The 21,683-nt window shown below is 37.3% G+C and overlaps 1 protein-coding gene across 4 annotated transcripts in view; it reads right to left on the bottom strand.

Moving 5' to 3' along the window:
- Nucleotides 1-21,683, bottom strand: part of TXNDC16 (thioredoxin domain containing 16) — a 111,917-nt gene that overhangs the window by 55,833 nt on the left and 34,401 nt on the right. For all 4 annotated transcript variants that reach the window (XM_079913220.1, XM_079913223.1, XM_079913221.1 and 1 more), the window contains 2 exons: nucleotides 19,191-19,281; nucleotides 14,991-15,141 (listed from right to left, as the gene is read on the bottom strand). In XM_079913220.1, coding sequence (XP_079769346.1) covers nucleotides 14,991-15,141; nucleotides 19,191-19,281 — 242 coding nt within the window. The remainder of the gene's footprint in view (nucleotides 1-14,990; nucleotides 15,142-19,190; nucleotides 19,282-21,683) is intronic.

Genomic DNA, 21,683 nt, shown 5'->3' with positions numbered 1-21,683 from the left:
AAAAACAAGTAACGTGGAGGAAACAGACTATTCAGAAGAAGGTTCAGAAAACCACCACTGATAAGCTCAAAAGGATGGGAAGATAGACTATCCATAAAGAAATGAAAAATACAGTTGAATAAATCTGCCAGAAAGTATAGCAAAAGACAGATGGATAATAGAAAAGATAAAATTGAGGGACTAGTTCAAGGGGTCCAACATTCCAATAGGAGTCCCAGAAAGAGAGAAGGGAGAAAACAGAAGGGAAGAAATCATCACTGAAATACACACAAGTTTCCCACAACTGAAGAACCATGAGCTGCCAGATTGAAAGAGCCCACTGAGTAACCAGCAGAGTGGATAATAGCAGATACACGGGAAGATGCATTCTTGTAAAATTTCTAATTATTGAGGGTTTTTTTAATCATAAAAGTTTTCACAGAGAAATCTATATTTACCTATGGTAAGCAGAATTCTAAGATGGTCCCCAAGATTCCTGGTGTACATTTTGTATAATCCTAATTCCTTGAGTGTGGGTGATACTTATAGCAGAGTCATTCCCTGGATTAGGTCACACCATGTAAGACTGTCATAGCACAAAGGAGTGAGATTTGTCTGCTGGCTTTGAGGGAGAAAACTGCAATTTTCTGAGGGGGCCACGTGGTCAGGATCTGAGAACAGCCTGTAGGAGGTAAGAGCAACACCGGCCAACAGCCAGCGAGAAGGTGGGAACCTCAGTGCTACAACAACACATAGCTCAATTATGCCAAAACCTGAATGGGTATAACAGCCTGAAGGAGTAGAAAAGCCTGGTTTTTTGTGTATTTGGAGAACTATAAGAAATTTAGTATTAAAAAAGTAAAAAGGGGGAACAGACAGTAAGACTGGAGATCTGGCAAGGGGCCAAATCATTAAAAACTATATATATCCTCCTAAGAAGGTAGGGCTTTATTCTGTAAATAATTGGAAGCCAGTTAGGAACTGCAAAAATTATTGTAACAAGATCATATATGTGTATTTAAAATATATCACTATGTTTAAAAAAAAAAGAAAAAAGGGACTTCCCTGGTGGTCCAGTGGTTAAGACTCTGGGGAACTAAGATCCCACATGCCATGTGGCCAAAAAAAACCAAAGAACGGAAACAAAAAAACATATACTAAAAACCAATGAATCCTACAATTTAAATGGGTGAATTGATATGTGAACTATAGCTCAATAAAGATATTTTATAAATAAATAAATAAAATAAAACATATCACTCTGCAAGCAACAGAGAGCATAAACTTATAGAGAGTGAAGTACAGGAATACAACATAGACCAGATCAGTTGTTATTGCTAAAATAGTACACGAGAGAGAGGGAGAACCTGGATTAAAGCGCTGGCTGTTAGGATGAAGAATTCAAAAGATATTTAAGATCTAAAATTAGATGCAGAGAGATGTAGGAGCTGAGAATGGTTTTCCAGGTTTCTGCCATGAATGACTGGACAATAAATTAACCAAGATAATGGAGCGAGAACAGATGGTAAAGGATAACACGTTAATGCCGGACATGTAGAGCTTAGGAGAAAGACATCTAGTTAGTAGTTAAATATATGGGACAGGAACTCTGAAGAAACATCGGACCTGAAAATTCAAATCTGAGAATCAGTGTAGTTAATGCCGTAGAAACAGATGAGGGTGTGTTCCAAGCATCTATCACTGTGTATGTAGCAAAGCACGCCAACACCTGATGGCTTAAAGTAACAAGAATCATTTATTTTGTCCATATGTCTGCAAGCTCATCTCTGGTCCACATTGCATTAGTGGGGCATTTCGACCGGAGGGTGAAGGTTCCACTTTAAAGATGGCTCATTCACTGGCTAGCAAGCTGTTGCTGACTATTATGAGCTCAGCCAGAACCGTGGGCTGCGGACCTCAATTCCTCTTCACATGACTTCTCCTCAAGCTTAATTTCACAGAAAAGTAGCTGGGTTTTAAGAATGAGCAATCAAAGAGAGCAAGGCAGAAGCACATGGCATTCTATGACACATAGCCTCAGAAGCCACATATCATCATTTCAGCCTCATTCTACTGGTCAAGGCAGTCACAAAGGTGCAATCATGTTCAATGAGAGAAGACAAAGACCCTACCGCTGGACAGGCACATTGATTATGTCACATGATAAGGAGAGTTTATGAGATGGGAGAGTTGTTATTGCCATCTTTGGAAAATTTAATCAAAGTCTGATAGGATGAGGCTTTGGGGGGCTTGGAGAGAGAAGTGAGTATATTTTGCAAGTGGGACAGATATGAATTGTTGTAGTCAATGGTCTACTCTCTGGCTACAGTTTCCACCCCTATCCCATGCGAATAACGCTTCTCTCCAAGATTTCCAAGCCTCATCCCATCAGACTTTGAGACCAATGCAAACTCGAAGATCTCATCATCTACATTCAGGTCTAGTGTGGTCTCTTGGATATAGCTCCTTGAGAACTGTTCCTCTCAATTTGAAGAAATGAATGAATTATTTTTCCCCATTCTCAATAGGCAATGATGGAACAGGCAAAAGATAACCACTATACACATTACTGTTTGAAAGGGGAGAAAGCAGAAGCATAAAATGGTCATTAGTGTGTAGGGATTCTGAAGCCCATTCAGGCATATGAGCCAGTTCCTTGATTAGGGCTCAGTCCTGCTCCCTAGGGGTTTGTTGTCTGAGGCTCTGGGTTACATATTTGGGCTCTTGACCTGCCCTCCAACTCATCCTTTCTTGCTTACAAAAAAAGGGAGCCTGTGTTTGCAGCTGAGCAGATTTCTCAGTCATTTCCTGTCCATAGAATATGGGGAGTCTAAAGACTTCTTTTCATTTTGTGCTGTTTCTGTCCCTTTCCATACAAGCTGGTATACTTCTTCTAAAACCCCATGGTTCCTTAATTATAAAGTTATAATCCATTCCATTAGACAAAAGACAAAATTACAAATGTCCTTGATAGATAGAAAAAGTAATAGAGTAGTACCAAGAAGATTGCTAATAGTACCATAAAAATTACTAATAATTTTACATATCTATAAAAATATGTATATTTTTAAAATTATAAATTAGTATAAAATATACAAAGTGACAGAAGCACTCTTGCACCAGGGGTGAGATTACAACTTAGAAATTTTCAAAAAACAATATAAGAAAATGAAGGACTATAAGAGACTGCTATGAATGATTATACACCAACAAATTAGATAAACTAGAAGAAACTGATAAACTCCTAGACATATACACCTACCAAGACTAAATCAAGGACTTCCCTGGTGGTGCAGTGGTTAAGACTCCATGCTCCCACTGCAGGGGGCACAGGTTTGACCCCTGGTTGGGGAACTAAGATCCCATATGCCACAGAGCATGGCCAAAAAAAAGACTGAATAAAGAAGAAATAGAAACCCTGAACATATAACTAGTAAGGAGAGACTGAATCAGCAATCAAAAATCTCCTAACATAGTAAAGTGCAGGCAGAGATGACTTCACTGTAGAATTCTATCACACATTTCAAAAGAATTAATGCCAATCCTTCTCAAACTCTTCCAAAAAAATAAAGAGGAGGGAACACTTCCAAACTTATTGTATGAGGCCAACATTTTTCTCATACCAAAACCAGACAAAGATACTATAAGAAAAGAAAACTACAGACCAATATGCCTGATGAAAACTCATGCAAATATCCTCAATAAAATACTAATAAAATGAATTCAACAAAACTTTAAAAGGATTAAACACCATGACCAAGAGGGACTGATTCCTGGGATGCAGGGATGGTTCAACATATGAAAATCAGCATTGGTTCAAGATGGTGGAGTAGAAGGACGTGCTCTCACTCCCTCTTGCAAGAACACCAGAATCACAACTAACTGCTGAACAATCATTGACAGGAAGACACTGGAACTCACCAAAAAGGATACCCCACACCCAAAGACAAAGGAGAAGCCACAATGAGATGGCTGGAGGGGCGCAAACACAATAAGATCAAATCCCATAACTGCTGTGTGGATGACTCACAAACACTTATACCACAGAACACTTATACCACAGAAGGCCACCCACTGGAGTGAAGGTTCTGAGCCCCACGTCAGGCTTCCCAATCTGGGGGTTCAGCAACGAAAGGAGGAATTCCTAGAGAATCAGACTTTGAAGGCTAACGGGATTTGATTGCAGGACTTTGACAGGAATGGGGGAAACAGAGACTCTACTCTTGGTGGGCACACACAAACTAGTGTGTGCATCAGGACCCAGGGAAAGGAGCAGTGACCCCACAGGAGACTGAATAAGATCTACCTGCTAGTGTTGGAGGGTCTCTTGCAGAGGTGGGGGTGGCTGTGTCTCACCATGAGGACAAGGACACTGGCAGCAGAAGTTCTGGGAATTACTCCTTGGTGTGAGAACTCCCAGAGTCCGCCATTAGCCCCCGCAAAGAGCCCGGGGAGGCTCCAGAGTTGGGTCGCCTCAGGCCAAACAACCAACAAGGAGGGAACCCAGCCCCACCCATCAGCAGACAAGCGGATTAAGTTTTACTAAGCTCTGCCCACCAAAGCAACAGCCAGCTCTACCCACCACCAGTCCCTCCCATCAGGAAACTTGCACAAGCCTCTTAGATAGCCTCATCCACCAGAGGGTAGACAGCAGAAGCAAGAAGAACTACAATCCCGCAGCCTGTGGAACAAAAACCACATTCACAGAAAGATAGACAAGATGAAAAGGCAGAGGGCTATGTACCAGACGAAGGAACAAGATAAAACCCCAGGAAAACAACTAAATGAAGTGGATATAGTCAACCTTCCACAAAAAGAATTCAGAATGATAGTGAAGATGATCCAGGACCTCAGAAAAAGAATGGAGACAAAGATCGAGAAGATGCAAGAAATGTTTAAAAAAGACCTAGAAGAATTAAAGAGCAAACAAACAGAGATGAACAACACAATAACTGAAATGAAAAATACACTAGAAGCAATCAATAGCAGAATAAATGAGGCAGAAGAAAGGATAAGTGACCTGGAAGACAAAATGGTGGAATTCACTGCTGCCGAACAGAATAAAAAGAAAGAATGAAAAGAAATGAAGACAGCCTAAGAGACTTCTGGGAAAACATTAAGTGTAACAACATTCACATTACAGAGGTCCCAGAAGGGGAAGAGAGAGAGAAAGGACCCGAGAAAATATTTGAAGGGATTATATTCAAAAACTTCCCTAACATGGGAAAGGAAATAATCACCCAAGTCCAGGAAGTGCAGAGAGTCCCATACCGGATAAACCCAAGGAGAAACACAACACGACACATAGGAATCAAATTGGCAAAAATTAAAGACAAAGAAAAATTATAGAAAGCAACAAGGGAAAAATGACAAATACAATACAAGGGAACTCCCATAAGGTTAACAACTGATTTCTCAGCAGAAACCCTACAAGCCAGAAGGGAGTGGAATGATATACTTAAAGTGATGAAAGGGAAGAACCTAGAGCCAAGATTACTCTACCTGGCAAGGATCTCATTCAGATTCGATGGAGAAATCAAAAGCTTTACAGACAAGCAAAAGCTAAGAGAATTCAGCACCACCAAACCAGCTCTACAACAAATGCTAAAGGAACTCCTCTAAGTGGGAAACACAAGAGAAGAAAAGGACCTACAAAAACAAACCCAAAACAATTAAGGAAATGGTCATAGGAACATACATATCAATAATTACTTTAAACGTGAAGGGATTAAATGCTCCAACCGAAAGACACAGGATTGCTGAATGGACACAAAAACAAGACCCATATTTATGCTGTCTACAACAGACCCACCTCAGACCTAGGGACAAATTCAGACTGAAAGTGAGGTGATGGAAAAAGATATTCCATGCAAATGGTAATCAAAAGAAAGCTGGAGTAGCAATACTCATATCAGATAAAATAGACTTTAAAATAAAGAATGTTACAAGAGACAAAGAAGAACACTACATAATGATCAAGGGATCAATCCAAGAAGAAGATATAACAATTGTAAATATATATGCACCCAACATAGGAGCACCTCAATGCATAAGGCAACTGCTAACAGCTATAAAAGAGGAAATCGACAGTAACACAATAATAGTGGGGGACTTTAACACCTGACTTACACCAATGGACAGATCATGCAAACAGAAAATTAATAAGGAAACACAAGCTTTAAATGACACAATAGACCAGATAGATTTAATTGATATATATAGGAAATTCCATCCAAAAACAGCAGATTACACTTTATTCTCGAGTGTGCATGGAACATTCACCAGGACAGATCACATCTTGGGTCACAAATCAAGCCTCAGTAAATTTAAGAAAATTGAAATCATATCAAGCATCTTTTCTGACCACAACACTATGAGATTGGAAATCAATTACAGGGAAGAAAACGTAAAAAACACAAACACATGGAGGCTAAACAATACATTACTAAATATCCAACAGATCACTGAAGAAATCAAAGAGGAAATCAAAAAATACCTACAGAAAAATGATAATGAAAACACGACAATCCAAAACCTATGGGATGCAGCAAAAGCAGTTCTAAGGGAAGTTTATAGCTATACAAACCTACCTCAAGAAACAAGAAAAATCTCACATAAACAATCTATCCTTATACCTAAAGGAGCTAGAGGAAGAAGAACAAACAAAACCCAAAGTTAGCAGAAGGAAGGAAATCGTAAAAATCAGAGCAGAAATAAATGAAATAGAAACAAAGAAAACAATAGCAAAGATCAATAAAACTAAAAGCTGGTTCTTTGAGAAGATAAACAACATTGATAAACCATTAGCCAGACTCATCAAGAAAAAGAGGGAGAGGACTCAAATCAATAAAATTGGAAATGAAAAAAGAGAAGTTACAACAGACACTGCAGAAATACAAAGCATCCTAAGAGACTACTACAAGCAACTATATGCCAACAAAATGGACAACCTGGAAGAAATGGACTAATTCTTAGAAAGGTATAACCTTCCAAGATTGAACAAGGAAGAAATAGAAAATATGAACAGACCAATCACAAGCACTGAATTTGAAACTGTGATTAAAAATCTTCCAACAAACAAAAGCCCAGGACCAGATGGTTTCACAGGTGAATTCTATCAAACATTTAGAGAAGAGCTAACACCCATCCTTCTCAAACTCTTCCAAAAAACTGCAGAGGAAGGAACACTCCCAAACTCATTCTACGAGGCCACCATCACCCTGATATGAAAACCAAAGATACTACCAAAAATGAAAATTACAGACCAATATCACTGATGACTATAGATGCAAAAATCCTCAATGAAATACTAGCAAACAGAATCCAACAACACATTAAAAGGATCATACACGATGATCAAGTGGGATTTACCCCAGGGATGCAAACATTCTTCAATATATGCAAACCAATCAATGTGATACACCATATTAACAAATTGAAGAATAAAAACCATATGATCATCTCAATAGATGCAGAAAAAGCCTTTGACAAAATTCAACACCCATTTATCATAAAAATTCTCCAGAAAGTGGGCATAGAGGGAACCGACCTCAACATAATGAAGGCCATATATGACAAACCCACAGCAAACATAATTCTCAATGGTTAAAAACTGAAAGCATTTCCTCTAAGATCAGGAACAAGACAAGGATGTCCACTCTTGCCACTATTATTCAACATAGTTTTGGAAGTCCTAGCCACAGCAATCAGAGAAGAAAAAGAAATAAAAGGAATATAAATTGTAAAAGAAGAAGTAAAACTGTCAGCGTTTGCAGATGACATGATACTATACATAGAGAATTGTATACATAGAGATTCCTAAAGATGCCACCAGAAAACTACTAGAGCTAATCAATGAATTTGGTAGAGTTGCAGGATACAAAATTAATGCACAGAAATCTCTGGCATTCCTATACACTAATGAAAAATCTGAAAGAGAAATTAAGGAAACACTCCCATTTACTATTGCAACAAAAAGAATAAAATACCTAGGAATAAACCTATCTAGGGAGACAAAAGACCTGTATGTAGAAAACTATAAGACACTGTTGAAAGAAATTAAAGATGATACCAACAGATGGAGAGATATACCATATTCTTGGATTGGAAGAATCAGTATTGTGAAAATGACTATACTACCCAAAGCAATCTACAGATTCAATGCAATCCCTATCAAATTACCAATGGCCTTTTTTTTTTTTTACAGAACTAGAACAAACAATCTTAAAATTTGTATGGAGACACAAAAGACCCCGAATAGCCAAAGCAGTTTTGAGGGAAAAAAATGGAGCTGGAGGAATCAGACTCCCTGACTTCAGACTATACTACAAAGCTACAGTATTAAACGTAATATGGAAGTGACACAAAAACAGAAATCTAGATCAATGGAACAGGATAGAAAGCCCAAAGATAAACCCATGCTCCTACGGTCAACTAATCTATGACAAAGGAGGCAAGGATATACAATGGAGAAAAGACAGCCTCTTCAATAAGTGGTGCTGGGAAAACTGGACAGCTACATGAAAAAGAATGAAATTAGAACACTCCATAACACCATACACAAAAATAAACTCAAAATAGATTAGAGATGTAAATGTAAAACTGGACACTATAAAACTTTTAGAGGAAAACATAGGAGGAACATTCTTTGACATAAATCACAGCAAGATCTTCTTTGATCCACCTCCTAGAGTAATGGAAATAAAAACAAAAATAAACAAATGGGACCTAATGAAATTTAAAAGCTTTTGCAAAGCAAAGGAAACTACAAACAAGATGAAAAGACAACCCTCAAAACGGGAAAAAATATTTGCAAGCGAATCAGTGGACAAAGGATTAATCTCCAAAATATATAAACAGCTCATGCAGCTCAATGTTAAAAAAAAACCAATCCAAAAATGGGCAGAAGACCTAAATAGATGTTTCTCCAAAGAGGACATACAGATGGCCAAGAAGCACATGAAAAGCTACTCAACGTCACTAATTATTAGAGAAATGCAAATCAAAACTACAATGAGGTATCACCTCACACCAGTTAGAATGCGCATCATCAGAATATCTACAAACGACAAATGCTGGGGGGGGGGTGGTGAAAAGGGAACCCTCTTGCACTGTTGGTGGGAATGTAAATTGATACAGACACTATGGAGAACAGTATGGAGGTTCCTTTAAAAACTACAAATAGAATTACCATATGACCCAGCAATCCCACTACTGGGCATATACCCAGAGAAAACCATAATTCAAAAAGACACATGCACCCCAATGTTCATTGCAGCATTATTTACAATAGCCAGGTCATGAAAGCAACCTAAATGTCCATTGATAGACAAATGGATAAAGAAGATGTGGTACATATATAGAATGGAATATTACTCAGCCATAAAAAGGAATGAAATGGGGTCATTTGTAGAGACGTGGATGGACCTACAGACTGTCGTACAGAGTGAAGTAAGTCAGAAAGAGAAAAACAAATATCGTATGTTAACACATATATGTGGAACCTAGAAAAATGGTACAGATGCACTGGTTTGCAAGGCAGAAATACAGACACGGATGTAGAGAACAAACTTATGGACACCAACAGGGGAAAACAGCGGGGGGCGGGGTTGGTGGTGGTAGTAGTGTGATGAATTGAGAGATTGGGATTGACATGTATACACCGATGTGTATAAAATGGATGACTAATAAGTACATGCTGTATAAAAAAATAAATTAAAGAAAATTCAAAAAAAAAAGAAATTGAAAATAGAGGAAAAAACTAAATTTTAGTTTTGATTGCTATTCAAATGTAAACATTTTCCATCAATAGCTAATTTTCTATGTGGGTGTATGTAGCATCTTTGCCCTATTTTGATATTATATTTTTACCACAGTAAAATAATTATGTACACATGTAATAAAACATATGAAAATCAATAAATGTAACACACCTCATTAACAATAACAATGGTCAAAAATCACATAATCATCTCAATTGATGCAGAAAAAGCATTTGACATAATTCAACACTCTTTCATGATAAAAACATTAAAAAACTAGGAAGAGAACATCAACATAATAAATGTGGTATATGAAAAGCATACAGCTAACATACTCAATGGTGAAAAACTGAATGTTTTTCCTCTAAGATCAGGAACAAGGCAAGGATGTTCACTCTTGCCACTTCTATTCAACATAGTACTGGAAGTCCTACCCAGAGCAACTAGGCAAGAAAAAGAAATAAGCATTTGAATTGGAAAGGTAGAAATAAAATTATCTCTCTTCACAGATAACATGGTCTTATATGTAGAAAACCCTAAAGATTCCACAAATATACTATTAGAACTAATGAATAAATTCAGCAAAGTTGCAGGATACAAAATCAACCCTCAAAAATCAGTTGTGGGGCTTCCCTGGTGGCGCAGTGGTTGAGAGTCCGCCTGTTGATGCAGGGGACACGGGTTCGTGCCCTGATCTGGGAAGATCCCACATGCCGCGGAGCGGCTGGGCCCGTGAGCCATGGCCACGGAGCCTGCGCGTCCGGAGCCTGTGCTCTGCAACGGGAGAGGCCACAGCAGTGAGAGGCCCGCGTACCGCAAAAAAAAAAAAAAAAAAAAAAATCAGTTGTGTTTCTTACACTAACAATGAACAATATGAAAAGAAAACTAAGAAAATAATCCCATTTATAAGAGCATCAAAAAGAATTAAATACTTAGGAATAAGCTTAACCAAGGAAGTGAAAGACATACATTGAAAACTACAAAACATTGCTGAAAGAAAGAAAAGAAGACAAAAATAAATGGAAGGACATCCCATTCAGGTTCATGTTCTTGGATTGGATATAACATTATTAAAATACTACCCATACTACCCAGTCATCTAGAGATTCAATTCAATCCCTCTCAAAATCCCAATGGCATTTTTTGCAGAAATAGAAAAGCCATCCTAAAATACATATGGAATCTCAAGGGACCTTAAATAACCAAAACAATCTTGAGAAAGAAGAACAAAGCTGGGGCCTCACACTTCCTGATTTCAAAACATATTACAAAGCTACAGTAACCAAAACAGTGTAGTGCTGGCATAAAGACAGACATATAGACTAATGGAACAAAATAGAGAGCCCAGAAATAAACCCTTGCATATATGGTCAACTGATCTTTGACAAGGGCACTAACGCTATATAATGGGGAAAGGATAGTCTCTTCAACAGATGGTGTTGGGAAAACTAGATATCCACATGCAAAAGAATCAAGAGGAAGCCTCATCTTACACCACATACAAAAATTAACTCAAAATGAATTAGAGATCTAAATGTAGAAAATGAAAGTATAAAACTCCTGGAAGAAAACATAGAGGGAAATCTTCATAACATTGGAATGGAAATGATTTCCTGAAAATGACACCACAAGCACAGGCAACAAAAGCAAAACCAAACAAATGGAACTACATCAAACTTAAAAATGTCTGCACAGCCAAGGGAACAATAAACAGAGTGGAAAAGTAACCTATGAAATGGGAGAAAATATTGCAAATCATGTATCAGACAAGGGGTTAATATCCAGAATATTTAAAGAACTCCTACAACTTAACAACAATAATAAAAATAACCAATTAAAAAACAGGCAAAGGATTTACACAGATATTTCTCCAAAGAAGATATACAAATGGCCAAAAAGCATATAAAAAGATGCTCCATATCACTAATCATCAATGAAACACAAATCAAAACAACAATGAAATATCACCTCTCAATCATTAGGATGGCTAATATTAAAAAAAATAACAAAAACAACAGAAAACAACAAGTATGAGCAAGGATGCAGAGAAAAATGGAACTCTTGCACACTGCTGGCAGCAATGTAACATGGTGTAGCTACTATGGAAAACAGGACAGAGATTCCTCAAAAAATCAAAAATAGAACTACCATATGATCCAGCAATCCTATTTCTGGGTATATATCCAAAAGAAAACAGGATCTCCAAGAGATATTTGCCCACCCATGTTCATTGTAGCATTATTCACAATAGTCAAGATGTATAAGCAACTTAGAACATCCATCAATGGATGAATGGATCAGTAAAATGTGATATTGATACATATACATCTGTACACACACACACACACACACACACACACACACAATGGAATATTATTTGGTCTTAAAAAAGAAGGAAATCCTAACAAATGCTACAACATGGATGAACCTTGAGGACATCATGCTAAGTGAAATGAGCTAATTATAAAAAGACATACTGTGGGCTTCCCTGGTGGCGCAGTGGTTGAGGGTCCGCCTGCCAATGCAGGGGACACGGGTTCGTGCCCCGGTCCGGGAAGATCCCACATGCCACGGAGTGGCCGGGCCCGTGAGCCATGGCCGCTGGGCCTGCATGTCTGGAGCCTGTGCTCCGCAACGGGAGAGGCCACAACAGTGAGAGGCCCACGTACCGCAAAAAAAAAAAAAAAAAGACATACTGCATGATTCTATTTATAAGAGGTCTCTAAAGTAACCAAACTCACAGAAGCAGAAAGTAGAATGGTGGTTGCCAGGGCTGAGGAGAGAATAGGGGAGTTGTTTCTGAATGGATACAGAGTTTCAGTCATTCAAGATGGAAAAGTTATAGAGATCTGTTGTACAACAACGTGCATATAGTGAACAATACTGTACTGTATATTTGTAAAAATTGTGAAGAGGGTAAATTGCATTTTTTGCCACAATGAAAAAAAAAGATATGAGACAATAATGTCAGGAGCCAACACCTTGCTATATAATATTGTACACTGCCACGTGAGCCTGCAAGAAATAATAGAAGCTAACTGAATAAACCATAATAGCATCCTTCTAATTACCTATATAAGAATAGGCTTAAATTAAGTCAAGTGTTTTGGATCTGTCTGAGACAGAGCTCTCTCAGATGCACAAACAAAGAATAAATAAAAATTCATAGGAAAATGATTATATAATAATTTATCTATTTTAAAATATTTTATCAGGTATTTGCACTTGAAGATTCTTCCTAGTATTCAGATACAAATTTTCTATCAGAATAAACTGATCATAGAGAAGATCATCAGCATTCCAAAATGTCCTTGGTATTAGCCAACAGCACAATAATTGTACCATTTTCCCATCTGTTTTCATTGCTGGGAATCTTAAGAAGGCATCTAGGGTAACTCCATGCCTGCCAGAATCTCACTTAATTGACTTAAGATAGAAATCACTTAAAATTCCTATGCTTAAGATTTATTCTCAGCTTGTCAAGACTTAAAATGACATGCCCCTATCATGATTATAAGACGCAGTTGTGCTTTTATATCTACAATAATTAAACACATTTGTATCTACTTAAAATAGACACAAATATACACACACAACTACACACACAAAAACTCCAACCTGCATCTATTTTCCCATGCTTAGAAGTAAAATAATGCATATAATTGCAGTGATCATGCATCCAGAGTTTACCAGAAGTCTGAATCCCAGTTTCCATTTTTTATTAATGTTTATAGATAATGTCTACTGGTGAATAGATAAAATCCTGAGAATTCTTAATATCTTAACATTGGAAGAAAAGGAAATGAGGAGAGAAATGGTGAAGAACTGTACAAGGAACTGACCTGGGCTTTGTGGTGAAATGGAAGATCAAACCAAATTCAGAGGACTATCTCCCCATGGAAATAAGATAAATGTCCCCTCTCATCCCCCAGGGAAAGGAAAGGAAAAAAGATTTACATACTGCTTTTTTTTTTTAGTTGTTTGAAGCCAAAATCTAACCAAATAAAAACTGACCAAAATAAAGAACTCAGGAATGAAGCCAGTAAAATTGGGACTGGTGAGCTCTGAATCTATTTAAATGTGGAAGAAAGGCTTTTTTTTTAAGTGGGAATTATGGTTATAGAACACAATATAAATATTATAACCTTTACAATGTAAAATAACACAAAACTAAAATCTGGAGGATAAGAGGAGCTGAGATGGAAATAAATGTAAGAAGTTAGTATTCTCATCTTTCACAGCAAGGAGTAAATCAATATTAGCTAAAATACAAATATGTAGTTTTTTAAATAATGATTTTCATTTCTTAATGTTTTTCATAATCACTTCAACACTTAAGACAATATTTCCTAAAAAGCCCTCTGATGAAGAAACAATTTCTCAAAAGTTCCATAATTCCTCTAGTTTCACATCAGTTTCTTTCTCTTCTATTAAATTCAAATAAGATAAAATATAATGTTTCTTACTATAAAGTAACTCATGTAATATATGTCCATTAATCCATTCATCCCTCTATCTGTATGTATCTATATGGATGCAGAGATGACTGGTGTGCATCTAACAGTTCATTTCTGAATGATGGGAACTGGTGGCTTTTAAAATTTTTATTCTTTATACTTTGCTGCACTGTTTGGATTATTTATGGCACATATGCACAATTTTTATTTAAAAAGGACATAGTGAGTGAGAAGGCCTACTGAAGGTTTTACATATGCTCAGGACAACCCTTCGAACTTTCAGAGAGAAAAGTCTGCTGATCACCTACTGAGTCTAAAATTCTTCCAGGCTGACAGTAAGGAAAGTGGGGCACTGGAAATGTTATAGTTCCAATATTTAGGAACTTTTAAAACAGGGATCAAAACATTCACAAAAGAGGTCTTTTCTTAACCCATGATGTAATTAATCTTCATGATCTTAGAATGGTCACAGTTCTTTATAACTACCACCGAATATTTCCACAGTTCATTACAACTACCATTATAATTACAGTGCTATATTGGATTTCAAAACAACAACACTTCAAGGCATTTTCAAAACAACAACACTTCAAGGCATTAAAATATCATTTTATGAATACATAGTCTATCTTCTATTCTACCTTTAATAAGGTACTACTCCTAAATCTGCCTAAATGAAATAAATATGTCCAAGGGGAATAGATATAGCTCATCTAAGTAAAATGCATATCTGTGAATCAAAACAATAAATCTTATATATGAATTATCTAACATACTTAAATAAGACACATACCAGCAGAGGTGCTTCCATTGTTTTAATAAAACGATGAATGTTCAGTGTAGTCAATGACTGTTCCATTAGTGTTCTCCTACATTGCTGGGTCAAGTCCAAGACTGGTTTACAATGAAAAAAATAGAGATGTGCATATTCTATATCTTCAGTGCTGTAAATTAAAAATTAGGGACAGACCCACTTGAAGTTCAACGTGTGATCCTTCTACCATGCAGAAAGATATAACAAATCTCTTTGTCCATGCTTTTGAATTACTGTTTTGGTAAAATCCTAAAACAGTGTAACAAAATAAAACGGACCTAAGCAAAAAAGAGGATATAAGAAATTTCTGAGTTGTATAAACATTTTTTTTTCCTGAATTCTTTCATATGGTAGCTTCTAAATTAGAGACAGGTCTACACAATCTTTTTTTTTAGATAAAAGACTGTCACCTTGAGGACAATGAGATTATTTTAAAGTATAGTAGCTTTTCTATAGCTGTGCTAAATAAATAAAGCTTTGTAACACGAATTTTCTAGGTTTAATTTAAACCCAAATCTGTTTTGAATAAACTTCAGCCAAAACATACCTTAAGATAGAAACCATGTGACACTTTGTGGGAGTTAGTGAGTTTGTATCTGAAATATTACAAAACTCAGCAAATATGGCTTATAATTTGAGTTCTGGCATTCCCTTCAATATGAGAACTCAAAGATAAACTTATAGTGAGTAAGTAAGGTTTGCCAAAATTAAAATAGCATTTTATAAATCTCCATATGGCATTAGTAGAGTTTGGCAAAATACTGCAAATTTTTATTTTTACAATATTATTTTAATTCTTGATGCATGCTTCAACTGAGCTCCAAGATTCACTGATTTCAAATTTAATTGCAAAGTAATTTCTAATAGATTCAGTGATTAAAGAAATGATCATTCAAAGATTACTTAATGCCTACACTGTTAGGCCCTATGCTAAATATAAGAGAATAAGATGAATAAGATGATTCAAATCCTTGAGGGACTTAGGCTAAAGGACATATATTTAGTAAAAAAATGAAAATGTGATTCATAAGTGCTAGAATATACAAAGTGCTATGAGAAACAAAGAAATATTTAATTCTGCCTTAAGTCAGGAAAGAGAAGAAAGGGAAGGGAAGGGAAGGGAGATCATCATAGAGACTGAAAACAGTAAGAGAGAATGACTTCTCCAAGAAGATAAGACTAATGGGTATTTCAGACAAAAGGAACTATATAGCCAAGACCCAAACAAAGTATATAACTTTTTGGGAAGAATAGTAAATAGTCACATATTGCTGAAAGGAAAGTGTTGAGAGCAAGAGGACCCAGCTGAGGTGGACTACCTATCATAACCTCTGAAATAATAAAATAATGTTGGAAAGTTATTTAATCAGGGATCATTTGGTTGTAGGTAACAGACACCAAAAAGGTGGGAGTGAGGGGGATTTACTGGTAGTTTAGAAGAGCATCTCACAGAATACAAGGAAAATTCAAGTAACTGGATCACAGGATAAATGTATATAGATCTGAACAGCAAGAGTTCAGGGACATTTGGCCATCAACACTTTTTACCTCCCCACTCTCTCTGCTTTACTTCTACATGAGCAAAACATTCCTGCGGGCAAGAGAGCCAAAATGCTGTATAGTCCAGCTTCTCCATGCCCAATTCCAAGTTCCTAGAAAAAGGTATCTTATCTGCTCAGGTAAGTCCATGGATTGCATGACTCTAGGTCAGATGGCCACCTCCAACTTAACTGACTGTGATATGTATGAGGTAGGGGTAACACCCTTCTTAGCCTATACACAGATTCTTTAAGAAGGGAATATGAGGAGGTAGCAGAAAGTACTGGTGTCTCTACAGCACGCTACCTCTTGTTCTACCTATCACATATACCCTTCTTTTTTTATTTTTTTTTACCATTTAAAAAAAATTATTGGAGTATTTTTTATAATGTTGTATTTACAATGTTGTATTTACAATGTTGTATTAGTTTCAGGTGTATAGCAAAGTGAATCAGATATATACATATATATATATCCACTCTTTTTTAGATTCTTTTCCCATATAGGCCATTACAGAGCATATATACCCTTCTTAACTGACATTTCAAACATACTCAGGCCCAACATGATATAACAATTAATATACTAGATTATTCAATGTTATAGCCCCAGCAACTAGAATAGTGCCTAGAACATAGAAGGCATTCAATAAATATTTGTTGAATGAAAGAATGAACAAAGGAAAGAAAAAAATAAAAAGAACAAATGAAAGAAAAGATACGTTCACCTCTTCCCCATTAGGAGACAACTCGAAGTCATCACTAACTACTTCACTCAGAAGTGATGTCCCAGGACTACATTATTCTGAATCCACAGTCCTTCCCTATCACATCAGGTCCAGATATGACTCCTCACCATTTTGTAGCCATGAATAAATGAGAATGAAAACTTCTCCAATATGTCATGTACTCAAAAGTTTATGAAAAACAGAATAACTGTACATTTTTAAATTCTCATTTTTAAAATGGGGGAAAGCATAAATCCTTCAAGAACATCAATATATAGTCTGTCTTGCTGAACAGTATTTGTAAAACAAATGAGAGGACTTATACCTTGCCAATAAATAACCAAACCTCTATGTTTTAAGCACGTCACCGTTACTTGCAATTATTCATTAACAGAAAAATAAAGAAGCTAGTAATGCAAGAGAAAATACAAACAACCCTCAGAGAAAGTGTGGGGCTAGCACAGAATCATAATGGGACTGAGAATCTCAAGGTTCCCCCATTCCAAGATGGGAAATTGGTAGTCTACATTGGGAGGAGCAAAGTAGCTGGCTACACTACTGCTCACTGTAAGTATCTTGAGATTCAGTGACTACTTACCGTAAAGTTTTAGGGTACCATCAGCATGATTCTCAAATTGTTAAAAACATTAATTCTTATACAAATAGCAAACATGCATCGAAGTTTTATTTAACTCACTGAGGGAACCAGCAGAATGGCAGTTCAATAAGAAGATAGAAAAAGGAATGCTGGTTAATGTCGTACAGAGCAATAAAAACATAACTTTTCTTTGCAAGCACTTCACTCTCTGCCTATCCACTCCCCGCCAAAAAAAAAAAAAAAAAAAAAATTGTTTCACTTTATCAGTTTTCTGTGTACTAACCTCCATGTTTACAAAGTTGTAAAATGTCTGGGATTTAATTAATTGTGTGTGCTGTATCAAATAGTCACTACTCTCTGAGAGGTGAGCAGGAGGGCTCGTTAAAAACTCTTGCATGGGGCTTCCCTGGTGGCACAGTGGTTGAGAGTCCACCTGCCGATGCAGGAGACACGGGTTCGTGCCCCGGTCCGGGAAGATCCCACATGCCGCGGAGCGGCTGGGCCCGTGAGCCATGGCCGCTGAGCCTGCGCATCCGGAGCCTGTGCTCCGCAATGGGAGAGGCCACAGCAGTGAGAGGCCCGCATACCGCAAAAAACAAACAAACAAAAAAACTCTTGCATGGTTTAAAAAGGTCACACAATCACCATTTTGCCCTGCTTTGGATTCATTTTCCTGAAGAGCATTTTGAAGCCAAACTTAGAAGTCTTCAAACGCACTGATTATTCCTTGTGTCCCCATGTACTAAACAGAAGAAAAACTTTAACCCTAGGTTGCCCAGCCAAAAGCAGTCCAAAGAAGGTCTCTACCTAAAATTGTAAGCTAGAAACTAGAAACAAGAAAATTAAACAATTAAATTAAAACAAGCTAGAAACTAGAAACAAGAAAATTAAACATGTAAAACATTCTGTTCAAAACTGTACTCAAATATATTTAAGATTTTTCTGGTATAGTAACTTATGGAACTCTCAGGAAGACTCTCTGGAGCTTAGTTATGAAAGCTGTTATTTTATCACCTATCTGATCACTGTGGCAGATCTATTCGTAAAATACACGTGGCCACTCAAGGGATCACATCTTGTGGCTTATGCATACTGCCTTCGTTCACCTTAGTTTAACATCCTTTCTGTATATTTAAGTTCATTTTAGTACAGCAGATAATAGTAATGAAGAGGATTTCAGGTTTCATTTATATATTCACATCTGGTTACGATTCCCCTCAGGTAAGTCCACATTGTGGGAGTATAATGGAAATGCTGAATAAGTAATGTGAAATAAGTGAACTTAAAATTGTTAACTTATGCTTCTTATACATACCCAATACTTTCCAAAAGGGCAATTTCTGTGGTTAAGACAAATTGGTACGTGGTCCCATACACAAAAGCAGCTTCCATGACTGCTCTGTGCTCTGAAGAAGAGAGAAAGAAGTTGGGAGAGAGGAGGAGTTATTCTATTCAGAATACTTTCGTACACCCTTTTATGCTCTATTATGTTTAAATAAAAAGCCTTTGTAGGGATCCCAGTTGGGAAAATACAGGCAGTTAAAGAAGTTATAAAAAGTCTGTTCTAGTTAAGGTAAGAGAAGAACTAACAGGGAATAGAAAATGAGCTATACTTGAGAATATATGACAAATCTGTGATAGTTTCTTCCCAGTAGTAGGGAAGAGAATATGAGTTCATCATACAACTTTCATGTTATATTTTATATACAAATATTGTACACTATTTCTGGCTTAGTTTTTTTTAATCAAACTTATTCTTATACATAGTTTAAAGAGACAATTCTACAACGCGTATTAAGAAAATGAACAGTTCCTCTACCCTCAGCCACCATTTCCAACTCCCAAGGGACAGCTACTTTCAACTCTTTTACTCTTCCTTTCGGCATTTACCTCCAAGTCTCTAAATGACCTTCTTATACTCTTATTTCCTGACTTTTTTTTCTTTTAGTGTTAGTATTTTCTATCAACTTCCCACTATGGAAGATGATAAATTAGCTCTCCTTTCCAAAACCCCACTCCACAAATATACACAATTCTATGCCCTCAACGTACTCAATATAGTCCTAATTTTTATTAGATCAATAGTCAGGATTTACACTGTTGGGACTCAGTAAATACTATTTCCTTTTGAAATTTTTTTCACTACAGTTATAGGTATCTTTTAAAATTTTTGTTTAGATTTCTTGCTAATTTATTCCTAAATTCTTCCACAGTTGTCTAACACTCTGAATACCTCAAATACATCAGTTATATTATCAATTCCCTCTTGTTGCAGACATTTTTACAGAGCCTTCTGATCTGCTCCAATGTGGACTCTGCTGCTCGACCCGCTGCACAACTTTCATCCTGGGGACTCACTTCATTGTCACCCTGGGGATGCTCCGATTGTCACTCTTACGTTGGGTCCTTGGCCTGTTACCCACATCTTCCTGACTAATTTGTTCCCTTGCTCCCATTCTCTAGCTCCTTCCTGGGAGAGGATATATGGAATACACAAATTTTGCAACCTTACACCTCTCAAAGCGTCTTTATTCTCCTTTCATAACTAACTATAGTTGTTGGCATGTAGCATTCTAGCATTTCCGTTGAGAATTTTGAAAGCATAGCTCCACTGTCTTCAGTTCCCAGGACTGCAGTTGAGAAGTCCAAAGCCATTCTGATTCTTTTTCTTTTTTTAATTTACTTATTTTTAATTTATTTATTTATTTTTGGCTGCATTGGGTCTTCAATGCTGTGCACGGGCTTTCTCTAGTTGCAGTGAGCAGGGGCTACTCTTCCTTGTGGTGCGCAGGCTTCTCATTGCAGTGGCTTCTCTTGTTGCGGAGCATGGGCTCTAGGCACGTCGGGCTTCAGTAGTTGTGGCACATGGGCTCTGCAGTTGTGGCTCGCGGGCTCTAGAGCGCAGACTCAGTAGTTGCGGCACACAGGCTTAGTTCCTCCGTGGCATGTGGGATCTTCCCGGACCAGGGCTTGAACCCGTGTCCCCTGCATCGGCAGGCGGATTCTTAACCACTGCGCCACCAGGGAAGTTCCGCCTTCTGATTCTTGATCCTTTAACTGCAATATTTTTTCCTTTCTTAAAGATTTTAGAATAGCGTTTGTTGCCAGTATTCTGAAAATTCAATATGAGATGCTCTGGTGTGGCTCTGCATTTAAACACTCTGCTGCAATTCAGTGGGCCCTTGCAATTTGGAAGCTCAAAATCCCTCAGTTCTGGGAAATTTTCTTAAAGTATTTCTTTGACGATTCCTTCCTTTTCATATCTTATTTTCCCTTTTCTCCTCACTGCCATTTCTAGGTAGTTATCTTCCCCTCTCCGACCTAATCTTCTACCACTTGAATCACATATCATCAGATTATTCCACTCACCACTCTGCCTTGTTGGAGTCATCTACAACCCGAGCCAGGGTTAATCGCCCTCATTCCATGAAAAATTCTGCTTCTGTCACACTGTCACACTCTCCAGTACTACTAACATAACCTTGGTGATTTTACTATCCCCATAGATGATCCTTGCAAAATCCTAGCCTTTCAGTCCTTGGTTTTCTCTGGAGACTCCAGTGATCTCTCTTCAGCCCTGCCTTACCCACTCACTGCCATGGTCCCACTCCAAGCTTTGTAATCACCAATCACCGCAAATCCCTCCAAAATGTCCAGCACTCCTCCCAACACACACACACACACACACACACACACACACACACACACACACACACACACACACACACACACACACCTTCCATCTCCAGGTCACTCTGTCTAGTACATAACTTTAACTTTCCCGGACCTACAATCCTACCATTTTCAC

This window comes from Stenella coeruleoalba (genome assembly GCF_951394435.1).
Source record: "Stenella coeruleoalba genome assembly, chromosome: 2".
In the NCBI taxonomy this organism is placed as follows: domain Eukaryota; kingdom Metazoa; phylum Chordata; class Mammalia; order Artiodactyla; family Delphinidae; genus Stenella; species Stenella coeruleoalba.
This window is presented reverse-complemented; position numbering and strand designations above follow the sequence as displayed.